We start from the raw sequence: 27,608 nt of genomic DNA, 5'->3' as shown, positions 1-27,608 counted from the left end.
GTGGCCTCCAGTCACTCCAGCATGAGTCTCCTCCAGCACTTCCTTCACCTTGCTCCTGGGCAGGACAAGTTGTTCTATGCGGGTCCTTCCATCGGCCGACTCCCAAATCCTCTTCAGGATACCGTCCTTGACAGTGAAGGATTCCCACTGGGCCCAGTAGCTCTTGTAAGTGGTGCTACGGTTGGCGATATCGGCCCATACTGGTCTCTGGCCGGACTCCACATCACGCAGTAGCTGTCCAATGTTTGGGTCCTCCAGCTGCTCCCTCCTTATGGCGGCGTTATCCCATCCTGGGCTCGGCTGGGCGGCAATTGCTCTGACTGCGTGGGCGCCATCCCGCTCTTCTACTTTCAGGCAGTGTTTGCAGCCATCCGGGCACGGACGTCGTGACAGGGCATCAGCGTTGGAATGTTTCTTCCCTTGTCGGTGTTCAGAGGTGAAGTTGTACTCCTGCAGACGTTGAACCCAACGGGCGGTCTGCCCCTCCAGATTCTTGAAGCCCAATAGCCAGGTGAGTGCAGAATGGTCTGTCCTCAGATGGAATTCCTGGCCATACAAATATTTGTGGAAGTGCTTCAGGGCTTCCACAATGGAAAGAAGTTCTCTACGCGTCACACAGTAGTTTCTCTCAGTCTTGGATAGTGTTCGGCTGAAGTAGGCAATCACCCTCTCTTGCCCGTCCTGTTCCTGAGAGAGTACTCCGCCGATGCCTACGTTGCTAGCGTCCGTGTCGAGCGTGAACTTCCTTCCAGGGATGGGATATCCCAGTACAGGAGCAGTGCAGAGCGCCTCTTTCAGCGACTGGAAGGATGACTCCGCCTCGTCTGTCCACTGGAATTGTCGTTTCTCCTCGGTCAGCTGGGTTAGAGGCTTAGCGATGTTGGCGTACCCAGCTACGAACCTTCTGTAATAAGTGCAGAGGCCGAGAAAGCGGCGCAGCTCCTGCTTGTCCCTCGGTCTCGGCCATCCTCTGACGGCTTGTAGCTTCTCCGGGTCCGTGGCCACTCCGTTGGTCCCTACTACGTGTCCCAAGTAGTTGACCTTCTTCTGGAATAGATGACATTTCTTCGGGTTCAACTTCAGTCTGGCTTGTCGCAGTCTCTCGAACACTTTCCTCAGGTTCATCAGCTGTTCGCCGAAAGTCTTGCCCACCACGATGACGTCATCAAGGTACAGCAAACAGGTGTCGTATGTCAGGCCTCTCATTACGGACTCCATTAGTCTCTGGAATGTAGCCGGGGCGTTGCAGAGGCCGAACGGCATAACGGTGAACTGCCATAGTCCCTGGCCTGTAGAGAATGCCGTTTTCTCCTTATCCTCCGGATGTAGCGCCACCTGCCAGTATCCTGACTTGAGATCCAACGTCGAGAACCACTCTGCTCCGGCCAGGGTGTCCAAGGTGTCGTCAATTCGTGGAAGGAGAAAGCAGTCCTTCTTGGTGACGTCATTCAGTCTTCTGTAGTCCACGCAGAAGCGCAGGTCCCCATTCTTCTTCTTCACCAGCACCACAGGTGATGACCAAGGGCTGTCGGATTCCTCGATGACCCCTCTTGCTTTCATGTCCTCCAGTTGGTTGTCAATCTCCCTCTGTTTAGCTAGAGGGACGCGTCGAGGAGGTTGTCTGATTGGGCGAGCATTTCCGGTGTCAATGCGGTGCTGAACCTTCTCCGTTCTCCCGTAGTCATTTTCAGACAGACTGAACACGTCCTGAAATTCTGTCAGTAGATCGTGGACTTGTCTTCTTTCTCTTTTGCTTAAATTCGCCGGCAATTCTCGAGCCAGCTCTTTCAGTGATGGGTCTAGATCTGGATGTGGTCGGTGACACTCCTCGTTTTCTGCCAGCGACGTCACAGACACCACCGGCTCGACGTTACCTAGTACAGTTCCACTAGGCACCTCCTTGTCCCGATTGGTGACATTCAGGACCCTCACCGGTACCACCTTCTGATTCGGTAGTAGGGATCTAGCCACATAAACCCCATCTATCGGAGTTGTTTGCGAATCGAGGAGCAGGTTTCTCTTAGGTTGTCCGTCCAGTCTTGCCGTCACCACCATCTCGCAGCCTGCCGGGATTGTCACATGATTCTCCAGGGTGAGTCTGCTGGCCATGGGTTGGTCTTCGACGTCCCTCAGGAACACTTCATCCTGACCAAAACGCAGGATACGGCGCCTGACGTCCACCGTTGCATCGAAGATCCGCATGGCGTCGAGTCCCAGGATGACGTCTTCAGTGATGTTGGCGACGAACACCCACATCTCCAGTCTCCTCTTTCCCAATGTCAGATCCAGGAAAACCTCCTTTTGGATGGGCAGGTTCTCGCCTGAGGCAGTACGTAGCTCATACCGGCGCAGCGGCGTCCTCCCAGGTAGGCCACGCACGACTTCCGGTCTGGCGATAGTGAGCGACGCCCCGGTGTCTACCAGTACTCTGCATGGGCGGCCTCTTATCCATCTGTCAGCAATCAGCCCATCGTCGCATCTTCTGTTAACCGTCTTCAAGATCAGCCGAGGGGATGGTGATGACGGCGCCGACGTGCCCCTCATCGCATCGGCCCCTTTTAGTTTTCCTGTTTGTGACCAGATCGGTCACAGTCCCTCCTCAGGTGCCCAGGCTCGCCGCAGGACCAGCAGGTAGGCAATCCTCGTCTTCGTCGCTCGGGTGATTTCGGTTGACGTTCCTCGACGTCGGCCGCCGCGACGCTCCTAATCCGGTGCGATGCCGAGACGTTCGCCGTCAACTTGGCTGCCTCCATCCTGAGGGCCGCCGCCAGAGCTGCATTGATGGTGCGATGCTCTGCCAAGAGTAGCTGTTGCTTTATTTCCGGGTCTCGAACTCCGCTGCCGAAGGTGTAGGCCGCCTCTCCAGCGATGAAGTCATTAGGTAGGCCCCTGAGCGCCTTATGGGCCAGTTGTTCCACCGCCATCGCGAATTCTTGCAGGGACTCGCCTGACTGTTGGACCCTCGTTTTTAGTTGGGTCCTAAATGCTGCAGCAAGTTGATGGTCACCATAACGTCCCTCCAAGGCCGCCATTATCTCAGCGGCTGTCCCACCTTCTGGAACGCTGTGAAGAATCTCCGACGCCTGTCCTTGAAGCGCGGTCAGCAGCTGAGTAGTCTTCTCCGCTGGGGTCCACCCATTATGTGCTGCGGTGGCCTCGAACTGGCGACGGAATATCGCCCAAGACGTCGTACCGTCGAACTTCGGCGTCTTGACGTTGTGATGTCTGGCTGAAGGCGATGATTCCGCAGGGCCACTATATGGAGTCCTCAACTCTGTGGCCGCTTCTTGCATGGCACGTCGAACTTCCTCGGCAACTATCTGTTTATGTTCTCTAGCCTGGCGATCCACCAACGCGAGGATGTGCTTGTTTTCTTCAGCATGTCGGTCCATCACCTCACTCGTCTGCTCTTGACGACGCTCGAGATCGCGGATTTTTCCGTCGAAATGGTCTACCTCCTGTCTCAACTCGGCTACTGTCTCGTTTATAGTTGTAAAATTCTGGTTTAATTTATCCAGATCGGCCTTAAGTTCGTCTTTCACAATGGCGACAATTCCATCTACGTGGGCCGAAACACTTTCGATTTGTGTAGTGACGTCATCTTTCACTCCGCTTATGTCACTTTTCATCTCTGTTTTCACTTCGCTTATGTCACTTTTCATCTCCGTTTTCACTTCACTTATGTCGCCCTTCACTTCACTTATGTCGTTTTTCATCTCCGTTTTCACATCACTTATGTCGTTCTTAACCTCACTGATGTGCTTGTTCATTTCTGCTTTCATTTCTGCGATGGCTTGCAGGATCTGCTGTAGGTTCTCCATTGTCGATAATATCCCACTTCTGACACCAGTGTGAACTTTATTAGTAACAACAATGTAATTTATTCGTCACAACAATAATTCCTTTCTACAATTCGCCTTAAACGCTCTCGGCAACAATTGGATCTTCACTCAACACAGTATTCGTTATAGCACTCCACCGACGACAATGACAGTTTACTTGGATTATTACGCACAACAATGAACTGTTAATCTTAACTAATATTTACAAAGCACTATTTACAAATCAGAACTACCAGTTCTCAGTTCACAGTTCTTCTATCTCAGTCACTCGAGTTCACGGTATCTCGAACCACAGACCTTCAGAGACAGTTCACTGTACTCGAACTCGGGTCCCTCCAACTGCGGTCCACTGCACTCGAACTCAGGCCTTCGGATGCTGACGCAGATGCGGACGCACACTCGAGTCGAACTCTGGCTTGCTTGCTCTGGCTTACTTGCTGACGGAATAACTGAAAACTCTCAAGACTCTGTCTAGTTCGCTGGCGCCTGCTCTTTTATAGCAAAATCATAGTTGCGAGAACCTTCTACAGGTGTGTAGAGAATTATCTCAATATCTCTACATCGACAGACGTCTGGAATAATCGGGAAGGTCGTTCCACATCCACTGCGTAGCAGCTGCGCGCGCAGACTCGTCGCGTGACGTAATACACCCTCTCTCCCTTCTCTCCACCGCGCGACGTCACTCAATGTTCCGTGGAGCCCGTGCGATCTGCTTTCTTGCGGGACGCTGGTCGTGAGTTCGATTCTCACGTCGCTGTCACAATATAATCGATACTATGGAATACTCGGGGTGGGTCCTATAATGCAACTGTTCCTTGATTTAGTTTTAAATTACTTAAAAGTTCTTCTAACAATCAATGCAAGTAAGAAAACTTCAAGATTTTAATGTTTGTAATATATTTCCTGAATGTAAGTACTCACATGATTTTGTGAGAATATGTATTTTATGTGCAATAAAATTACATTTGGAACTTCACGTTCACAATTTTCAACTTTTTTTTAGTTGAATTTCATCTCGTGCAAAAAAAAAAAAAACAAATACAACGGAATGCGGTCCCAGTTATAAATGGGGCATTTAGATAATAAATAGTAATTGCTCTCAATATACCTCAGATAAAGGCTTCTTCTCTTCTATATCTGCGATACCACTTGTCTGTATACCAAGTGGGTCGGACCCAGGTTCCATCTTGATCACGTCCATTACGACTGAAAAAGGAAATAGGCCTAATAAATACTAAATACAACGGATGAATAGTTACAGACCCAGATGATTATTTTGTGGACAGTATTGGGTGCCGGATACTACAAGTACTTGCTTAGTAAAAACATTAATAATATTCGTCGTTATTAATGATGACAGAGAACATAATAAATAATAAAACTTGCATAAAATAGAAATAACAAACAGGAGCGCGTGTAATACAAAGAAAATCCCATTAAAGAATAATTAATCATAGGTTTTAAATGTACCCCATTTTTATAAAATAATGTGCAAAGAATGGAATACATGCATCCACTATAAACCTCTGTACAGAACAATGGATTAAAGCCATATAAGAGAGTTTTCCTCCTACCTTTTTGTTGAATACAATACAACAGTATATTGCATATTTTTAATTGAAAATATTAAATTTACAAACCTGGTTTTAGCTGTCACTCTTAAGCACTAGTCAAACTCAAAAGTAGCACAGCATAATTAGATCTAATATGGAAAATTTATATAAGGTAATATTCAACATACAGAATAATAAAGAAACCTTCATAACCGATTCACATAGAAGACCGTGACACACAGGCTTCTGGTTATTTAGTAAGTCCATAGGATTAAATTAGGCCGAGACAATGATCTCAATATTATAATAGATTCTACGACATTCCTCACTAATATTAACAGCATCAAAATGACAACGGAAGAAAAAGCACTGATTCAATATGAAAAACTTATCAGATTACCAGGAAACAATTGGCATTCATACAGTCGTCTCTGTAAATTCAAAACTCAAAAAAGTTACATTTCCATGGTTTAAGAATTAAAACAGAAAATCAATATCCCGAATTTAAAAGAAAACTTACAAATTAAACCAAACTCTTTAACTCTATTAAATATAGAATATAATCTAAATTTAAGAGAAGAAATACTGAAATCAGAAATAAACACTGAAATAATGAAACAATTGTCTTTAGAGACAATTAATATTAGGTACCCTCCACAAAATTGGCTTCATTTATACACCGACGGATCCTAGATCTCCAGAGAACAAGGTGCCGGTGCAGGTGTTACGTGCTGTCTCTTCTCACTTTATAGACCTCTTGGTTATGGAACAACAAGTTTTGATGGAGAAATCATTGCAATAAGTCAATGTCCCAGGAATCTTCTATGCCACATCAATAAATTTAGGAATAATTGTCAGACTCCAAAGCAGCAATTCTATCAATAGTCTCTAAACACACACCTTCATCTCAAACAGCAGAAATAACTAAAATGCTCTCTCAATTAATATCACTCAATAAAAGAATTGTATTCCAATGGATACCATCCCACTGTGGAATCCTGGGAAACGAGAATGCGGATGCTTTAGCAAAGAAGGGCAGCACTGCTACTTACAGACCTGTTACTAAATCTACGTATTACTCTGTGAAAAGAGTTATTAAATCTACATACTTAGACTTCAACAAACAAAGTTTGATAACACAATCTCAAGGGAAAAAAATGGAAATCTCTGCATCATAAACCACAGTTAATTCCCGATTTACCACGAAAATCGTCTGTAGCTGCATTTAGATTGACAACAGGCCATGATTGTTTGGCCAAAAACCTGCATAGGATTGGAATATATCAGTCCCCTAACTGCCCATTGTGCAACTCAAACCAAGAAATGGATTCGGAACACCTCAAAATCTGTGCTTCAGTGGCTGACCATGACAATATCTTTGAAAAATGTTGGAGTGCAAAAGGTCAAATGACTTTATTGTCAAACGCCTGGCATTAGAAAACAACAACAACAACATTATAAATAGGAAACATAAATCCTGTATAGAAATTCGTTCTGCCTAAGGTTTTTCTGTGGTTTTCCTAAGGTGCTAGATAAAGTTCGGGATGCGTCAAAAATGAAATGGGCCACCGACCAACCCATGAAGAGCTAGATACACTGGCTTAGCTACATATATTACACTGTTACATGAGAGGTTAGGTACTCTAATCTACTCATACTGCGAGAATACAGTATACTTTTAACAGTGCAGACTTATAACTTGGTTCAGCCTTGAAACATCACACCTGTCACATGAGTGAGTTTCCTCGACTCCACTCGCACTGGCAAAGGACAAAGTACAATTCAATGTGAAGAGTTACACATTAGGACGTTCCTAATTTGTTTCTTTACTTTGTATGGAGGGGGAACACGAAGGCTTGCGTTGCAACCTGAGGCTTATTGTGCTTACCGCTCCTGTTCTGTGAATAATTGAATGCCTGCCTAGAATAACGTAAGTCCATTTTTGACCAAACTGAGTTTTCGGCTGAAAAATGCTGTATCGAACACCTCACATCATGTGCTACCATAATCTTGCTGATATTCACAGAATTTCGAGAGCTGTAGTATTTTGGTTATGTTGATGAGCTGAATAACGTTATAACGCAAATAAAATGGCGGACAATCTTACTTGTAGATTGTCACATGGGTAGAGGTTATTGCCAATGTAAGGCCAAGTAAACCATTTGAGTTTGTTCATATGCAACAGGGATACTTTAGGCGTATAGGGCTAGCAGAGCAAACAATAAAGAAGATAACAACAGCTGCCGGGGTTCAGTTCAGTTTTGACGATCCTACGGCTCTGAAAATGCGGAAATTTCATGATATATTGTTCCCATGGACAGTGTAACCTCTAATAAAAAAAAAAAGCAACCGTGTAAAAAATAAGACAGTAAGTCATATTTCACAAGATAACTTACCTCGTCTTTATCAATCACAAAAGAGAAAAAAAAAAACAAATAGTGAGAGAACTAACTAAGGTGAGCCATCTTGTTCATACCAATTTTTAAAATGTCCTCCTTTTTTCAGCAATGTCCGCTTATTTTAGATTCCATGTCCTTCTATAGCATTTCTTCTCATGGTAACCCTAAACAAATATATCTTTTAATTAAATGTGTCTAATTTTATTATTATTACTAGCCGTACCCGTGCGCTCTGCTGCACCCGTTAGAAATAAATATAAAGTAATTACATAATTAAAATAGGACATTTGATCCAGGGAACATTCGTGTTTGATAGACGGATAAATCGTTTAATATGTTACTTAATTTAAATTGTATTTAAAATATTAAAATGCGATCTTTTGATCCAGAAACCACTCATTTGATGCAATGACAATTCCTTTAACATGTTTCTTAATTGTTATTTACTTACTTACAAATGGCTTTTAAGGAACCCGAAGGTTCATTGCCGCCCTCACATAAGCCCGCCAGCGGTCCCTATCCTGTGCAAGATTAATCCAGTCTCTATCATCATACCCCACCTTCCTCAAATCCATTTTAATATTATCCTCCCATCTACGTCTCGGCCTCCCTAGAGGTCTTTTTCCCTCCGGTCTCCCAACTAACACTCTATATGCATTTCTGGATTCGCCCATACGTGCTACATGCCCTGCCCATCTCAAACGTCTGGATTTAATGTTCATAATTATGTCAGGTGAAGAATACAATGCGTGCAGTTCTGTGTTGTGTAACTTTCTCCATTCTCCTGTAACTTCATCCCGCTTAGCCCCAAATATTTTCCTAAGCACCTTATTCTCAAACACCCTGAACCTATGTTCCTCTCTCAGAGTGAGAGTCCAAGTTTCACAACCATACAGAACAACTGGTAATATAACTGTTTTATAAATTCTAACTTTCAGATTTTTGGACTCTTAATTGTTATTACCAATTATTTTTGGAAAAGCGAAAATTAACAGAAAAATTTTGGCTACAGATTTATTATTATGTTTATATTATATTATATTATGAAAAAGTGTGTTGATAATGGATGTACTCGAATTAGAAAGTTTTTAATTTGTTGTGGGAACTCTTGAATCTCAGGAGGAACAACTTTTACAACAGCGCAACATAATCTGCTTAGCTCATTAACCAATATTTTTGCATTGCATTTATTGCATTTATTGCATATGTATTTTATGTATTTTAACACGATTCAATTGAGCATAGTTAAAATTTGAATTATAAAATAATGGATTGCTAAGCTAACGTACTATTACTGCATACTAAATCAATACACTCTCGTTGTTCGTTAATTCTCTGAGATAAAAATGAATATTTTCATAAACATTATTATAAGAAATACAGGGAATGAATATACAGAATAACCTATCAAGGTTTCTGTGCATAAGAAGCTATTTTAATCTTACCTGTCCTCAATTCACTCACAAGTTACTGTAATAACATTATAGCATTATGTCCATCCAGAGAAACTACACTTTCCAATGATGAAATAATAATTAATTATACAAATCGGTTCATTTAGCTTCTGATATTACTTCATACAAGCACAGAAACATTGTCTGTAGGCTATGTTTCATAGCTTTCGAATGTTGTGTCTAAGGCCCCTTATAGACGAAGTCATTTGTTTTTTATTTCAATACACCGCCTTAGATGGCAGTTTAATTTTAAAACTCATTTATCTCATTAAATATCAGTCCTATCAAAATTTTTGAGAGAATAAAACTTATCAGAAAACATTTTTAAAGAAACTTTTGTTATGTAACATATTTCATAAAAATCAATAATAAGCGAGATATTTCGATTTATGTCTCAATAGCCTATACTGCAATATAGACTGTCCACATTCTAGCGGCAGGTTTATGTTTAGGGCTAGACAATTGAAAATAGCTAAAGCAATTTCATAACTATGTATCAATTTCAATTATAAAACTATAAACATAATGAGACACATAATTAACCAGATTGAACTTCTTTGAATCTGAAAGAGTAATGACAATGCTGATAGAAAATAATAAAAATTCTTGAATCAATGAGTCCTTGCTTTACTGCAGAATCAGAATGAGGATGACCATCTCGTCTGAGATATTTATTCATAACTAATATAGTTATTTTGTTGGTTAAATTGAAATGAAAATACACAACATATTTTTTCAGGCTTTAATCAACAAAAATTATACTTACGTTTTTAACCATATAACCAAACTCTTCCTACTAATATCTCTATAACTGCATAACAAACAAGTGAATATAATCAGGTTGCTAAACAGGCCCACTTTATTTTTCCCCCCCACATGTTTCTATATTATTTTCTTATTGTTCAAATATATTTAACGTTTCACCTGTAATACTTTTGTGACTTGTAATTTTCATAAATTAATGTAAATAATTTTTTCTTTTCTTTTTGTGCTTGTTAGCCGTTATTTAGTATTTACTATTTTTATACTTGACTTTTATTACTAATGTGTTTTTTTTTTTTTGTGAAAAATAGAGCAAACTCAGGTCTTATATCAGGTACAATTATGTACAATATATTTTTATATTATGTCAAACTATATATTCTTTAAATTATGAATCTGGTTAATAGCATGTGACGAAGCCAAAAAATATACAATTTTATTGGCGAATAATTCTTTCTAATTGAATATATAACGTTCGATTTATTTTTACAGTATAATAAAATTGTTTTTTTCTTGAACCGTACTTAACCTCAATTTCAACTTAATCTTTACTATCTCTAACCCATATTTATACTTCTGGTCGGGATTAGTGCAAGTAAATGTGTGTTCTAGGAGAGATAAGACATTTTTTACTTACGTATATTTATCTTTTATTCTCGTATGCTTATAATGATATGTATTTTTTAATTCAGAAATAATTTAGAGGACAATATAGTACATAATTTCGTTTATGATGTTCACAGCGAAATTTAGAAAATTCATAGTTCATATCAAATTGATATAAATAGTCCATAATACATGTATGCAATGTCTGCCACCATTTACAGTACAAGGAAAGGCTTATCATTTAATAGAAGTCGTCTTAAAGTTGAGAGTAACAACCCTCAGTACTTACAATTATATATTCTTTCAGATGGTGACCTACTTATTGTCTGTTAGGTCTCATATAGTACCAAGTTCAAATAAAGAATTGATAGAACAACTCGAGAAACTGTTGTGTGATAACAACAGTTACATAAATACAACATTGAAAATAATTCGAAAACAAAAAATTTACAAATCAAAACAGCACACTTATAGTGCATGACCACGTTAATAGAAATCACTAACAATTTTTCAGACAATTTATATAAATTCTACATTTACTGCAATTTTAAATATAAATGTAGAACTATATTATTTCAACTGCATTTTAGGAAATATTCACATTATGAAATAAGAAATTGATAAATATACATGACCAGAATCTGGCACACTGTTAATAGAGAAAAATACCTTCCTGTCAGAAAAATATCCTTGTTTTACGATGGCCCGGAAGTTCTCCGGACATGTACGCAATCGAGAATTATTATCAGATTCGGATACTAAGGCCCAGTTGCAGAAACACTGATCAAAATATGATTGGCGATCAAGGAGGGTTTGATTGGCCATCAGTTCTATTTCTGTTGCAGAAAGAACAATCAGTATTTGATCGGAGATCAGTCTTCCGTCAGATTTGATCAACAGATTTTCGCTGGTTAAGTGACTGATCACTGATCAAGTATATGTTGTTCTGTTCATTGTGCATACTGTAATTTATATAACAATTAGTTACAGCGTAATAATATTGTTTTCGACGTAGTAATGGATTCTTCTGATGAAGAAATTTTCGAACAATATGAAGAAATATTATTAAGAAGACGGCATTTCCGCGACAGACATGAATTGTTTTTTATGTATAATGAGAGAGAATTTGAACAGAGATTTAGGTTAAGTAAGGATTCGTGTGTTTTTTTACTTTCGAAAATTGAAGCAAATATATGCAGACAGACAAATAGAAACTTACCACTTTCTCCTATGAACCAACTTCTAATAACGCTGCGATTTTATGCTGTCGGAACTTTTCAAGCGGTCTTGGGTGATCTTGTTGGGGTCCACAAATCAACTATTTGCCGAGTAGTAAGGGATGTTACACATGAAATTGCTTTGCTTTCGCAGGATTTCATAAAGCCTCCAACCTCAGACAGGGAACGACTTGAAATCCAGAGAGAATTTTCAGCCATGTCAGGATTTCCAAGAGTCATTGGATGTATAGATTCCACTCACATCCCCATCCAATCACCTGGTGGAAATGACGCTGAACTTTATCGCAATAGAAAAGGTTTCTTTTCTGTGAATGTACAGGCAATATGTACACCATCATTGAAATTCTGGAATGTTGTAGCCCGTTGGCAGGGTTCTACACATGACAGCACAATATTTTTAATGAGTAGGTTACGAGCTCAATTCGTAAACAGAGAGATGGGAAATGGAATTCTTTTGGGTGATGGAGGCTATGCATGTTCAAATTTCTTGTTGACTCCCCTAGCAAACCCCACGACAGAAGCAGAGGAGTTGTATAATTCAACACATATATACACTCGAAACTGTATAGAGCGAGCATTTGGCGTGGTAAAAAGAAGGTTTCCATGCTTATCGTTGGGTCTCCGTTTCAAGTTGGGAAGGCAACGATCAACAACACTAGAATGCATTGTTGCATGTTTTGCCATCCACAATTTATTGTTGGAGAGAGGAGAAAATAATCCCCCACCTCCTGATGAAGATCTCATTGCAAGATTCTACCCACAAGCTGATGAGGGTGAAGCACCTATGGGAAGAAGGAGAAATGGAGGGAACACAGTCAGAACTACACTAATAAATACACACTTTACAACACTGGCAGAAAGGTGAGCAAAATACTCGTAATTAATTAGTTCTTTTATTTTTGATGCAAACTTTATTTATTTATTTTCTTTGGCTAGAATTGCCCTTTTAATCTCTAACTCTACTTGGGCCACTTGTAGATTAGTTTTTAAAATTTCCATTTCCATTTCATGTTTTTCGATCAGAAGTCGACACCTTAATTCATTAAAATCAGTTTTACTGGGCGTATAGTCTTCCAGCCTGCTTCTTTGTGATCTTGATCTGGGCCTAATTATTCCACTCCTGCTTCCTGTCAGTGGGTTTATTGGTGTAATTTCTGATGACAGATGACGACCTGCTGACAATGAATCTTGTTGATTTGCAGAAGACGGGGACGGCGGAATAGATGAGGCCTCATCTCCATATTTGTCCCCAGTGACATCATGACCAGAAGTTGAATGCAAACGAGCAGGGTGCACTATAGACACAGCTCCATCAAATAAAGTTTCATGGCTATCCTGTAAAACAAGATGAAGTATTCAATATAAATACACAAACTGGAAAGTTATTTGTTTTGTGTTTGAACTGAATGGCACTATTTAGCCGAAAAATTTGCTTAATTTTTTTTGTTAATGTATTGTTGTTTGCTGTGAGCTGGTTTCTTATAAAATAGGGTTATAAGACTGTATATAAATTAAAGGCAAAATGAAGTTCATCTACTCCAATTATATTTCCATTTCACCACCTCAATCGATATTTTTATATTCTGAGTGATGGGATGATGATGGATAATGTAGATGGATATTTTTTACTTTTTTTAGGCCTACCCAAATTATGTCAAACTAAGGTTATATATTCTTACCTCCAGTATATTGCAATCCTGTTCTGTTACTTGAAAAACTTGGTACTGGCCATCACTGTCACAAGGATTATTCACACGTGCAAAATGGGAATTCAGCCTGGATATTAGTCTTTCGCCATCTGTATCTAGCTTCCTTTTAAAAGTTCCTCCACCAGTTTTGTAGAGCTCTGCCTGGAAAAAACAAAGATTCAATGTAGGTCAAGAAACTAGTTAGAAGAAAATAATTATGAATTTAAATCTCCCTCTATATTTTTGAGACGTAATAATATTTATGGAATGCCACAAAAACGTAACTGTCCAGTAATAAATCTAGAAATAGGTAAAAATTATACGTCACAGCTTAGGCCTACCTTATCGTCAGCTGCAAGTTTCTTGGTTCTCCTTTTGTAGTTTTCATATGCAATCTTTAATTGCTGGGGTGTTCTTGCGACCTCATATGTAGCTTCATTAAATTCTGAAGCAATTTTCTTCCAGGCCTCCTCTTTCTGCTTCACCCAACCACTATCTGTCTTCTTATTTTCAATGATATGCATAAAGCTCTCTATGATGTTCAATAAAAGGGCTCTATCATTGTCAGAAAAATTGGGCCCCCTTACGTTTTTTGTTTGCTTCATAGTCTATATAAATACAATCCGCTGTTTCCCTTCTACAAAAACAACAAAACAGCAAAGCATTCACTTGTTTTCCTATTCACCGCCTACTAGATGCATACGTTTCGCGACTGTAAAAGAGCATCAAATTGGCTGTGGTTGCTAAATAGCGATGTTGTCAAATGTTTTTCTTTCTCAAATCAACAATTAGTAAATTGAGACAAGTTGATTGGAGATTTACGTTTGTGCAACCCAATGAACAATCAAATAAATCAGACATCAACTGATTGGCGATCAGGGACTGATTTGATTTGCGTTTCTGCAACCGGGCCTAAGAGGAAGGTAAAAAAATAGGAAAGATTTTATAATACTGGGTTTGTAGTGAATAGCTTCTCTACGGTACGTAAACTTACATTCTTTTAGTCCACACCTGTGGAGTAACGGTTAGCACGTCTGGCTGCGGAAACCAGGTGGCCCGGGTTCGAATCCCGGTCGGGGCAAGTTACCTGGTTGAGGTTTTTTTCGGGGTTTTCCCTCAATCCAATACGAGCAAATGCTGGGTAACTTTCGGTGCTGGACCCCGGACTCATTTCACCGGCATTATCGCCTTCATATCATTCAGACGCTAAATAACCTAGATGTTGATACAGCGTCGTAAAATAACCCAATAAAATAAAAAAAAAATACATGCTTTTATATCGACAAAAAAAAAAAATTCACACAACCAGAGCCTTCTTTAGTTACAAGCCGGAACATGGGTAGGTTTGGCAACGCAGAGTGGAGGCGGGAGATTTTAGAGTGATATTGTGTTTGCTCATTGCTTTCGTTATACGTAACGCGTATTTTTTCAATATTACTTCATGCACAAAGGTAAGATCAAGATTCAGAGTAGTGATGTAAATTATTACGGGTTCGAAAATAGTGTTTTATTGCAATCAATTAGCTATACTTCAGAATACAGCGTAAGTACGCTTCTTACATACAAAGGCTGCCACTTAAAATAATTACTAAAAAAATGCTTTTATTGATAATAGGAAGGTAAATAAATAAATAAAAAAGATATTCCTTGCACCGAAAATAATAAAATCAATAATGCAATAAAGACGTAAGTTCCTACACAGTATTCTTAAGTTCCATTCAGTTAACAAATTTGTGGCTAGTAAATTGACAATGTTTTGCCGCTTAATGTTGTTTCACCTCTGACGTGAAAGGTGTAGGATATCATATGCATTTTAAATTCATGTGATTATGTCGTGTTTTTCTATAAATATTTCAGATGTCCAGGAAGCCAGTTTTAGTTTGAACCTGGCCAGTCACCATAACAATACTGTTATCCTAAATTATTTGTTATAAACTTTTTAAAATATAATTTTAAATAAATATAACTATAGAAAACAAGCTAAAATTGTAAATTATGCAAATAGGCCTAAAATAAAATGTAAACAGAAGAAACTATTGACTTACCTATAATAATAAAAGAAACGCAACATTATCATTAACTACATGTAAGTTATGTGTCAATTAGCGTAAACTCAGTGAACTTTAAATCCTCTAAAAAAAATACGAGGTGAAAAGAAACATGTTTATACCTAATTTATTACAAAATAAATAATATTAATAAACATACATTGAAAACCAACAAAGTGATTATATGCATCTACAAATTATAGGTAGTTCTGACGTATAGCAGGCATTCCGAATCTTAAACAAAACTGCAACATTTATGGGATCACAAAACAGCTGTTTACAATGATCTTGAAAATCAACGGCGTAACTTTATTGATATAGGAGGCGAGACCCAACAATTTGGCTAGAATTCTGATACACACAAACCACAAATAAGACTATAAAAATGTAATTATACAATATTTAATATTTAGTAGAATAGTCAATTACTTTGAAATCAATAACCGTAAAAATTGCCAAAGACTGCAACCATTTTATTTTCATTTATTGTCTTGTTTTTTATCACCAACGCGCATTTAGTTTATAATACATCAACAATTAACGTTTGGTACGACCGCGAACATAATTCCATCGACACACACTTATATTGTAACATTAATTTACATTGAAAATCGGCATTAGCACAAACACGAGTCCTGTATGGTCGGCCTCCGGCCGACAGTTAATTAGTGTTGCGACGTATAGCCCCGGCTTGTAAGTAAAGAAGGCTCTGACACAACTAATGGGGTGTGATTTGATGACCTGTGAATTTGTTGTTATGACAGGTTTGTCACTGGTTCTGACTGAGATTATAGTTCCAAAATGTCAGCTCTGATTCTCTGACCGATACATCAATCGTAGTGATTGTGACATTTATATATGTCATAGTTCCAGAGTCCAGACAGTTGCAAGTCAAAAGAATGACTTGAAGGACAACATAACTGGTACCTATTTAATTACCCTTAATTACTCGAAAATATAATTGGACGAATATACGGTCCCATACATGGCGAAAACAGTACTAATCAGAATTGTTAATATAACGTATTAATAGTACTGGTGCATTAATTCAATTTGCAGAAAAGAAATAAACGAGCAAAATACACTCAGGGACTAAAAAAAACCGGACACTTCTATATTTGCTTGTATTTTGTTGCCAATTATTTCAAAATGAAACAAAACCCATTTAAACAAAATAATGTTCCATTTAGCACCTTATACGACAACATTTGAAAAAAAAAAAATCTCTGATGAGAAAATTTACAAAAAATTACAGTATAACTATGGCATCGTTTGGTCTATTTTTTCATTTTATGGTGCCTTAAACATTAAAAACTCTTTTTAATAACGGGTATTACACCCTCTGGCTTGAATAACTGTATCCATACGTCTTGGTATGCTCTCAATTTGGTTAGCAATATCTTCTTGAGGACTAAGTTCCCATTCTTCGCCAAGTGCTCACCTCAATTCTTGTAACGATTCTGGTCTCGGTCGTCTATTCTTAACACGCTGTCCCAGCATTTCCCACACGTGTTCAATTGGGCTCATGTCTGGACTCCTTGCTGACCATGGAAGAACGTTGATTCCCACTTCTTGGAGATAATCTCCGACCGCATGGGCAATATGCGGCCGTGCATCATCATGCATTAAAACAAAATTATCGCCTACAAATTGGCCAAATGGCACAACATGATCAGCCAAACATTCATTTATATACCTATCAGCTGTTAGTCTTCCATTTTCAACAAAAACCAACTCTGTACGAGCATCCGTTCACACTCCTGCCCAAACCATCACTCCACCACCTCCATACGGCACATTTTCGGAAATTCAACACTGTGAAAATCGTTCTCCCCTCCTTCTCCAAACTCTTTCACGTCCATCAGGTGAGCACAGATAGAAACGGGACTCATCGGTGAACAGAACACAGCTCCACTGTCCATTTCTCCAATCACTGTGATCATTTGCAAAACGCAGTCGTTCAACTCGATGCATCCTGAGAAGTCTGGGACCAGTTGCAGGTCTACTTGATATCAGTCCACTTGCTTTCAACCTCCTTGTAACTGTTTTGGCCGAAATTGGACGTCCATGCATGTTAACAAATTGCTGGGCTACACTAGTAGCTGGCAGGTTGCGCTCTCTAAGAACTCTCAACACCATATACCTCTCTTCATTTGGATTTGTAGCTCTTGGACGACCCGAACCTGGTCTTCTGGTATATTCTAGGGTCTCTCTATACCGTTTTATGGCATCATGGGTTGTGCTTCTAGCCATATTCATAACATTTGCAATGTAACGTACACTGCGTCCATCATCGTAAAGGGCTACAGCTCGAGCCACATCTTCAGGTCGCATTCGCTTCTTTAAGACAAATGTTACAACCCCACTTAAACTCAGAAAATGTAGAAATAAAGAAATAACGAATGATAACGATAATGAAGCACAAAATGGTTGAGACAAAATTGTTATAGCTGAGACTCCGAAAGTAAAATTGGAACATTTGGTTGTAATGGTTTATAAAACAAAAAACAATCAACAATGTATACAGTCTCCATAACAACAGATGGCTACCATAATAATGTATGAGAAGATAATGTTTTGCAAAATACCAGCAAATATTAAAGTGTCCGGTTTTTTTTGTCCCTGAGTGTATATCGGAATGTGATCAGAAACATCTGCAATCTCTAAGAGGTATTATAAGACACACAATGACTTTGGGACAAAATCCCTAGTACCAGTCACACTGATTTTTCCGAAAGTGTCACAGTTTCAGAGACTGACTACAAAAAGCTCTCATATCCCACCTCTGTTCCAAACAAATAATAATAAAATGGTTTCTGGAGTGTGTGTGCAACCGTGCATGCGTTTAGAGGGTGCGTAGATGTGGCCAGATACGCCTGTTGAATGATGCATAATTGTGCATGACTTTTCAAATGACTCCAATCAGGACAGTTTCTTCCTTAGCCACTGCATTAGTATGGCTATTCGCCATTGTGCTAGCTTTCATCTGTTTTTAAACTACACGTTTCAACGGTAAATTTCCCACAAACATCACGTACGTGACATTTCATACTTCCCTCATACCAGAAACGTTTGCCACAAACATGACAATTCAATGGCTTTTCGCCGGTGTGTAAGTGTGAATGCATTTCGAGACGATCCGAATCGAAAAAACCCTTTCCACAAACTTCACAACTGAATGGCTTCTCGCCCGTGTGCAAGCGTAAATGCCTAGTGACATTTTCAGAGCTACAAAAGAACTTTCCACACACATCGCATCGGAATAGCTTCTCGCCTGTGTGTACACGTAAATGCCTATTTAATGATCCCATGCGGGAAAAACCCTTTCCACATACATTACAGAATGGCTTTTCACGTATGTGAACGTGCGAATGCTTATTTAAATCTTCCACAACAGAAAAACACTTCCCACACACATCGCAACTGAATCGTTTGTCGTCTATGTGTTCGAGGCTATGAGTTTTGAATCTTGCAGGATCGGAAAAACACCTTCCACAAATGACACAGTCGTATTTCTTCCCGTCGGTATGCAGATCTTCATCTTGTGAAATATTTTCGCTCAATGTTGCAACTCCACTATTATGGCTAACTGCAACACTGACAATTATATGTGCCATTAGTGGAAAGAATGTCTAAATCACAGCGAGTCAGCACTATGAACATTATATGCCATAAACAAACCAGTATGTACAGCAGATTAATAATAGTCGATTTCCACCATTAGATTATCCTCAAATATTTAATAATGATGATAATAATATAATAATAATAATAATAATAATAATACAATCACTAATAAAACAACAACAACATTAATAGTAACAAAAATATAATCCATAATAATAATAATAATAATTTATTTATTTATCTAGAATATTAACGTGCAAAACAAAAGCACAAGCCCAATTACAGTTAAATAATAATAATAATAATAATAATAATAATAATAATAATAATAATAATTTATTTATTTATTTAGAATATCAACGTGTAAAACAAGAGCACAAGGGCAATTACAGTTTAGTAATAATAATAATAATAATAATAATAATAATACTTACTTACTGGCTTTTAAGGAACCCGGTGGTTCATTGCCGCCCACACATAAGCCCGCCATTGGTCCCTATCCTGAGCAAGATTAATCCATTCTCTATCATCCTATTCCACCTCCCTCAAATCCATTTTCATATTATCCTCCCATCTACGTCTCGGCCTCCCTAAAGGTCTTTTTCCCTCCAGCCTCACAACTAACACTCTATATGCATTTCTGGATTCGCCCATACGTGCTACATGCCCTGCCCATCTCAAACGTCTGGATTTAATGTTCCTAATTATGTCAGGTGAAGAATACAATTCGTGCAGTTCTGTGTTGTGTAACTTTCTCCATTCTCCCTATAACTTCATCCCTCTTAGCCCCAAATATTTTCCTAAGCACCTTATTCTCAAACACCCTTAACCTATGTTCCTCTCTCAAAGTGAGAGTCCAAGTTTCACAAGCATAAAGAACAACCGGTAATATAACTGTTTTATAAATTCTAACTTTCAGATTTTTTGACAGCAGACTGGATGATAAAAGCTTCTCAACCGAATAATAACAGACATTTCCCATATTTATTCTGTGTTCAATTTCCTCCTGAGTATCATTTATATTTGTTACTGTTGCTCCCAGGTATTTGAACTTCTCCACCTTTTCAAAAGATAAATTTCCAATTTTTATATTTCCAATTCGTACAATATTCTCGTCACGAGATATAATCATAGACTTTGTCTTTTCGGCATTTACTTCCAAACCTATCCATAATAATAATAATAATAATAATAATAATAATAATAATAATAATAATAATAATAAAAATAATAATAATAATAATAATAATAATAATAATAATAATAATAATAATAATAATCAGTAGTTTTAATATCATAAATAATAATAATAATACTTACTTACAAATGGCTTTTAACGAACCCGAAGGTTCATTGCCGCCCTCACATAAGCCCGCCATCGGTCCCTATCCTGTGCAAGATTAGTCCAGTCTCTATCATCATATCCCACCACCCTCAAATCCATTTTAATATTATCCTCCCATCTACGTCTCGGCCCCCCTAAAGGTCTTTTTCCCTCCGGTCTACCAACTAACACTCTATATGCATTTCTGGATTCGCCCATACGTGCTACATGCCCTGCTCATCTCAAACGTCTGGGTTTAAATCTCAAAACCTTATTCCTTTGCTGTGGTCGTGCCAGAGAATCAGTCCTATTCTGAGGCTTATAGTAGGGATTCGTAACGAGCTGTTTTTTACGGTGATGGGTTGTTAGCCCTTCGCCCAACCCCCAAGCTGGAGGACCACCCCTTATCGGGTGTCCACGACTGCTTATTCAATATATTCGCAGCTACCCTCCATATCTGGAGGCCGTCTCCTCTATCCGCAACCTGAGGACGCGTCATGCCGTAGTGATATGGACCCACAATACACGGAATAATAATAATAATAATAATAATAATAATAATATTAAAATGGATTTGAGGGAGGTGGGGTATGATGATAGAGACTGGATTAATCTTGCACAGGATAGGGACCAATGGCGGGCTTATGTGAGGGCGGCAATGAACCTTCGGGTTCCTTAAAAGCCATTTGTAAGTAAGTAAGTATAATAATAAAAATAATATGAAATTTGTAAATCCAAAAATTCAAATACACACACATTTATTAATTTCTTTGTTAGAACTCAGCATCTGTGTTGGCAGCACTGCAGAGAAGCAGGACTTCCTCACTTCAGAGTTATAAATAAAATCCTATTAATACAGACACATGGAACGTAAGGAAACAATGGAAACCATATTTTCTGAGTACATTCCATTAGTCAATGAACTGCTCTCCAATACATGTGATAAGGTGAATGGTGGTGCCTTGGAATTTTCTTTGTCAGCAGAAAACATCAGCACCAGTAGTAGTAATAATTGTACCGTAGTAGGTCAGGTATTCGTAATACTGAAATTATATAATTTATGTCATTCATGTCTGCAAGGTATACCCAAGTTTTCATATTAATAATAATGACGTTGAAACTACACGTATATATGGGCTATTCCACCTCAAAACGACCGAAAAATAGAGAAATTTGACCTTGCAATTTTTAAATACAATGAAACTTTTTCTGTCCGTAGACAACTATGATACAATGCTTTGTGCAAAGTTTGAGGCATCAGAACTTCATAGTGTTTAAATTAATAATATTTTAATTTATCGTATTTTCATAAAATTAGCAACTTTAAACTGTTGTGGCTCCGAAACCCTTTCACCCAATGATCAAAATCATGGTTTATTTTGATGCTGAGAAATTAAAGTTCATATTGACACGTAAACAGTTTTTCTTACTTTTTATGGAAATGGAGAAATTTAGATTTTTCTTCATTAAGACGCCTTTGACCACGAAAAAATATTTTTAAAATATATGGATAGATTCCGCATTGAAAGTAGAAATAAACACATTTTTTACTGGTGCACCGTTGATAAGAAAGTATTGAAAATATCAAATAAAAAAAAAAAAATAGTACGCGCGTGAACTAACCAGCTGACTGTAGATAGTCGAGACAAGCAAGGCCAGGAGACAAACACGTTATGTGTCGTCTAGCAGTCATGGCTGGGATAGTTTTATCACAAGTTTTCATAAACACAGGAGTAAAATGACGCCCAATGCTAGCTTATCTTCAGCTCTCGGCCAGTGCGTGGAGTACTGCGCCGTTCAAGTCCAGGCGTGTGAAAATAATCTATTTAATACCCTCGAAACTTAATGCCGAGACACTAAGCAAACCATGCCGAATCCCTTTTATAATGCAAGGTTTTTTCTCAATATTTCTTACATTTTTACAAATGGGCAAAAAGCCTAAAAGTAAGTAAAATCAGATTATCTGTCTCTCTGTATACAATAAAAATAAGGATTACTTCTTAACATAACCTACTAAATGTCAGCTTCAAAATGAGCTCCCGTTCAATGTTCTGCAGTAAATGGTTCCAGAGTTCTGAGCGCTGAAAGAGGCTTGTTTTTATAAAATACGCTAAATTTGTCGCTCAATAGTACGAAAACCGTTTAACTTTCGATAATATATTTTTGAAAATGCACTCTCCTCCGCAAACCTTGTATAAATAGGGAAAAAAATTAGAGTATAAAAAAATGCGAGGTTTTTAATTATCGATTTCATATGGAATAGATAATATATATTGTCATGGGGTGAATAAAGCAGTGAAAGCAACGACAAAGTACGGACTCATATATTTCACTCACCTCTGAGCTAAAATTTCATTCTCTTCTGCTGTTACTTCCAGTTTGACCTTCTTCACTTGATTCAACTCACAAAACTCTTCCTGTAGGAGAAGATTATGTAAAACAGACACATAGCACAATAATACATGAAAATCAATGCATGGCAGTTTATATACTCCACAGATCTGCAAATTAATCGTACACAATGTAGTATACCATATAAGAATTATCGGCAAAAACATGGTATCGAAATGAATAGAAAAAATGAAAAAAAGAAGTTTTTGCATTTTATTTGAAACGCCCTGCTATTTCTAAATCTTCACAAAGCCCGAGATTAACATAAAGGAGCGACTTCAATTTGAATGAGTCTTCTGGAAGAAATGGCGAGATTAAAGGCCCATTCACAATGAAAATTAAACATAAACAATAAACATAACGTAAGCATAAAACCTTGTGTCCATGTTATTTAATGAAAGCATTCACAATGAATTACAGTACATAAGCATAAACTTAATCTTAATCATAAGACGTTAACATGAAAGTTTGCGAACTCCAAACTTGCATGCTTATGTTTATGCGATATGGAAACAGTACACAAGCGGAAAGAGTGTTTTCACTTTTTGTTTAACATCCCATGGGCTTTGCCTACAAGCAATATTTCGATCTATTGGCCGTGATGATAGCTAGGCGCGCAACATGGAATCATACGACGAAAAGTTGATTATTTTACATCTCCGTTTCTTTGATTTCAAGTATTGAAAGCCATATACTGATGCCATTGTAGTTATTAGAAACATAAATTGAATATCTACATCGTCAGTCATTGTGCAATTCTCCATTTTTATGTAATGGATTCTGTAGTTTTGTTGATTCGGTATGTTTGTTTCCACACACGTGTTATGTTTACGTTATGTTTAATTTTCATTGTGAATGGGCCTTGGCTACTTAAGTTTGTGGCATATGTTTATGTGCTTATGTTAATGTTTACGTTATGTTTAATTTTCATTGTGAATGAGCCTTAAGTCAAATGAGAACAATATACCGATATCTCGTTCTGGCAGAGTAGTGAAACCCCCGTGTTACTTACTGGACTATATTCTATACTGATCTGGGGGAGAATGTAATGGGTTTTATAGTTAAATCGACCATATCCATAATGATCGATTCTTCTATTTTGTTTTGTTTATGTATCCAAGGTATTTGTTTATGTAACCAGGTAGCTAGATTTATATGTCGAATAAATTGTAATAAAGTTGCAATTTATAGAACCAAAGTTGGCTTTATTCGACATATAAATCTAGCTACCTGGTTACATAAACAAATACCTTGGATAAATAAACAAAACAAAACAGAAGAATCGATCATTATGGATATGGTCGATTTAATTATAAAACTCATTACACATATTGTACCACACTGAGTTAATTGAAAGTGCAAATGACAATGGGTCTAGCATTAAATTCTAAGATGCTCTCACAAGTGAGAACCACACAGCTGTTAAGGCGTAAAAATTTACAACTCATCCAATCTTTAGGGTAAAGTCAGTAATGGAAATATTTTATGAAGGATGTGAAAACGTATATAGGTACTAGTGGATTACCAGCAAGTTCAGTATATAATTCAATTAAACGAAAAAGGATTAGCAAAATAATTAAATTAAACAAAATCGGATGTAAGTTAATATGATTTAGTGAACACTCAGCATCGCAGACTCTGTGACAAAAGTGAGTCGGAAAAGATTCCCGAATGACTACAAGATGAAGATATTCAATAAATGCGAAGTAATATATCCCCTGGTCACCTATCCGTAACAGCCACGTCAGCCACTAAATAAAGAGAGAGAACTACCGACCAACACACTTCATAAACTGCACTCACCTCAGCTTCACTCTTCAGCATGGGAAAGTCAATTGGCACTGCAGATTCCTCAAATACTATCTCCGATTTAATGTCATATCTGTGGTCTACACATTCAGTTTTTATTTTAGTGACGTCCAAATCTAATAAATTTCCTTCCTGCAAATAAAGACAAAGATACATAGACAAAAGATCATATGAAGTTGTTCACGAATACCCTGTGAGTATTCATAAAGTCTGTTCACACTATTATTAATACCGATGTCAACTAACGCACGTCTATCTATTTCAAAACCAATACTAAAATAATTTATCTGAAAAGCGTCATAATGCAGCATATTCCAGTAAAACAATATATTTATTTTATTAAAATTTGTTGCCAGTATGATCACAAGGATCCACAATACGATATAAAAGTTAAAGTTAGGCCCGTAACACACTTGAAAAGTTTTCGCTAGCGAGAAATGTGTTGCGAGAAAATTCAAAGATTGATAACATTGATTCAAATGGACGTCCACACTCTGGAAGAGATTCTCGCTCGACGCAAAAACCTCGCGCGAGTTTCTCGCTGGAATCGGTAGCTCAGCGAATTTTCTTGACACATTTATCAAAGATGTTTGACATTTATACTATTTATGACAACTGAATGTAGAGAAAGATATCACAGGTGGCGATGAATTGTATTGTTTTTATTTGAAAATGAGGAAAGATGGCTGATAATTGCAGTCAGAAACTTATCGAACTTGTACGAATGTCACCCGTAGGCCTATTTATATGATACACGGGATGAAAACTATAAAAACACGAAACTTAAAGAAGAAATCTGGAGACATATATCAGACTATCTGAAAATAAATAGGGCTATATTTTATTTTTATGAGATTTAATAGTATTAATTAAACATTTGAAATAATGTATCTATATGTCTTAACAGTTAACATAATTTTAATCAGAACATAGCAAAGAATCCTCTATCATATCATGAATAGCAAAAAACTGAGGTCCATTCAACCTGAAATAACGCCTAAAACGTGTCATCATTCAAATCGAAACCAATGTCCAAAACTCGCCCTTATTTTCGTAGGATACAATGTGATTTTCAGATATTTCTGGATTTAATTTTAGGCCTACTTTTTTTTTCATTAACAAAATATGTTCATGTAACTCCATTTCCTCATCATCTGAATACTCAGATTCAACATAGCGTTCGTACATAATTTGTAAAGTACGACAATATACTTACAGGTTATATATTTAAGTACGACTTTATACGTAAATACATAACCTACAATATTTCCTCAACGAGTGATTATTTTAATCAGAAAAATGCTTTCTGCATGAAGGCAGTGCATAGATGATCATAGCGAGGTGTGATCTGTGATAGCGAGAACTCGCCAAGTGTGTGAAGGAGAGCTCTTCGCCTCTTTCTCGCAACAAATTTCTCAATAGCGAAATCTCTTCAAGTGTGTTACGGGCCTTAGTCTAATTGGTAGGCTACTACTAATTGAGTTTTAAATTATTTAAAAGTTGTTTTAAAAACCAATGCCAGTAAGAACAACTCCAAAATTTTTGTGTTTATAATATATTCCCTGAAAATAATTACTCACATGATTTTGTGAGAATCTGCGTTTTCTAACAAAAAAAAATTTCGTTTTTACGCTTCAAACTTCACATTGAGTTTTTTTTTTACCTTTTTAATTGTGTTTCATTAAGTGAAAGAAAAACATTTAATTACAAAGCAATCCGCTCCCTGACACATTCAGAAAATGAGTACAAATTGCTCTGAAATTACCTCAGATAAAGTCTTCTTCTCTTGTACATCTGAGTTATCACTTGTCATTGCAGCCAATGGGTCACACCCAGGTTCTATCTTGATCACGTCCATTACGACTGAAAAAAAATAATAGATATGCAGAATGTGAGATATTCAGATACATTTACTAGCTTGACAGTAATACCACACTCTATTATATACAGTCACGAAGCTTGAGATTTTTTTATCCAATTTAATAAACTCTATTTCACCCTGAGGTATATTAGGGTTACAGTTGGCATCAAAATACATATTTTATAACCAATAAACAATAGTAAAATTATAATATAAAATTGTGGTCACAGTTATAATTCACATGAATTAAGTAGAAGAATGCATCTTAATGAAAGAATGGATCCTGTTACAGATTAATGAGATGTTTGAGGAATAATCAATGCAAAAGATATACACGAATGTCTAACCTGCGAATAGGGATTATAAAGAATGGACACTGAGCGAATTTTCCTGTGTTTTGTTTCTCTGTGCGCCAGCGGCTAGTTCCACTTTCAAGCGCTAGAGGTAGTGTAATCGAGCATACGCTAAGATAATAGAGTTGAGACCCAGGATCCAAACATCGCCTACCTTATTGCATAATCCAGTAACGCTTTGCATCAAATAAATTCAAGTTAACAGCTTTTCCTTATTTCTCAGTGACGAACTAGTTGTAACAATAATATTTTATATTTCAGATATCATAAATTATATTATAAAATAACATAATACATTATAATATTAAGTATCGAATTCGGTTAATATTTGTATATAATATAATATAGGTATATGGTTTTACTTCTCGTAAGAGTTTTCTTTTTCCATTTTCAGCGCTATCAAATCATTACATATTTTAATTGTTGTTGGGGTCAACGTCTCAACTCTCATTATAAAGGAACTCTAGAGTCTAGACATTACAGTTAATGAAGGATTTTTTATTTTATGGATCTAATTTATTTTATTTGAGTACATAATGTACATAGATGTAATAATTATATGTGTTATATTTCCGCTGTGTCGACTGCTAGCTGGTGTGATGTCAGCGCCAACTCTAGGGAGAAAGCTGAATCTGACGCTCTAGCTGGCTTGA

The 27,608-nt window shown here is 37.6% G+C and overlaps 2 protein-coding genes across 11 annotated transcripts in view; both read right to left on the bottom strand.

The window, feature by feature from the left end:
- Nucleotides 1-27,608, bottom strand: part of LOC138692069 (gastrula zinc finger protein XlCGF17.1-like) — a 111,839-nt gene that overhangs the window by 77,237 nt on the left and 6,994 nt on the right. For 2 of the 10 annotated variants that reach the window (XM_069814968.1, XM_069814967.1), the window contains exons 2-5: nt 26,507-26,604; nt 24,736-24,873; nt 22,879-22,958; nt 4,951-5,048 (exon numbers count right to left, since the gene is read on the bottom strand). In XM_069814968.1, the coding sequence (XP_069671069.1) occupies nt 4,952-5,048; nt 22,879-22,958; nt 24,736-24,873; nt 26,507-26,604 (413 nt within the window). In that variant the 3' untranslated portion in view covers nt 4,951. Of the gene's footprint in view, nt 1-4,949; nt 5,049-5,482; nt 7,607-14,460; nt 19,188-22,878; nt 22,959-24,735; nt 24,874-26,506; nt 26,605-27,608 lie in introns of those variants that run through there. The other 8 variants (XM_069814964.1, XM_069814965.1, XM_069814969.1 and 5 more) reach the window with 7 other exon arrangements.
- Nucleotides 12,715-14,081, bottom strand: LOC138692070 (myb/SANT-like DNA-binding domain-containing protein 3). The gene is made up of 3 exons (XM_069814972.1): nt 13,884-14,081; nt 13,534-13,704; nt 12,715-13,189 (listed from the first exon to the last, which is right to left on the bottom strand). The coding sequence occupies exons 1-3, from the start codon at nt 14,064-14,066 to the stop codon at nt 12,770-12,772; spliced, it is 774 nt and encodes a 257-aa protein (XP_069671073.1). The 5' UTR covers nt 14,067-14,081; the 3' UTR covers nt 12,715-12,769.

Source organism: Periplaneta americana, chromosome 16, assembly GCF_040183065.1.
Source record: "Periplaneta americana isolate PAMFEO1 chromosome 16, P.americana_PAMFEO1_priV1, whole genome shotgun sequence".
NCBI lineage: Eukaryota > Metazoa > Arthropoda > Insecta > Blattodea > Blattidae > Periplaneta > Periplaneta americana.
The sequence above is the reverse complement of the archived record's forward strand: the minus strand, read 5'-3'. Positions and strand labels throughout refer to the sequence as shown.

Bases quoted from the DNA above. Each gene is read 5' to 3' on its own strand.
- LOC138692070 (XM_069814972.1), bottom strand. From the start codon at position 14,066: ATGCATATCATTGAAAATAAGAAGACAGATAGTGGTTGGGTGAAGCAG. The intron at 13,705-13,883 runs GTAGGCCTAAGC...TGTTTTTTCCAG, and splicing joins AACTTGCAGCTGACGATAAG to GCAGAGCTCTACAAAACTGG. The intron at 13,190-13,533 runs GTAAGAATATAT...CTTGTTTTACAG, and splicing joins AGGATTGCAATATACTGGAG to GATAGCCATGAAACTTTATT.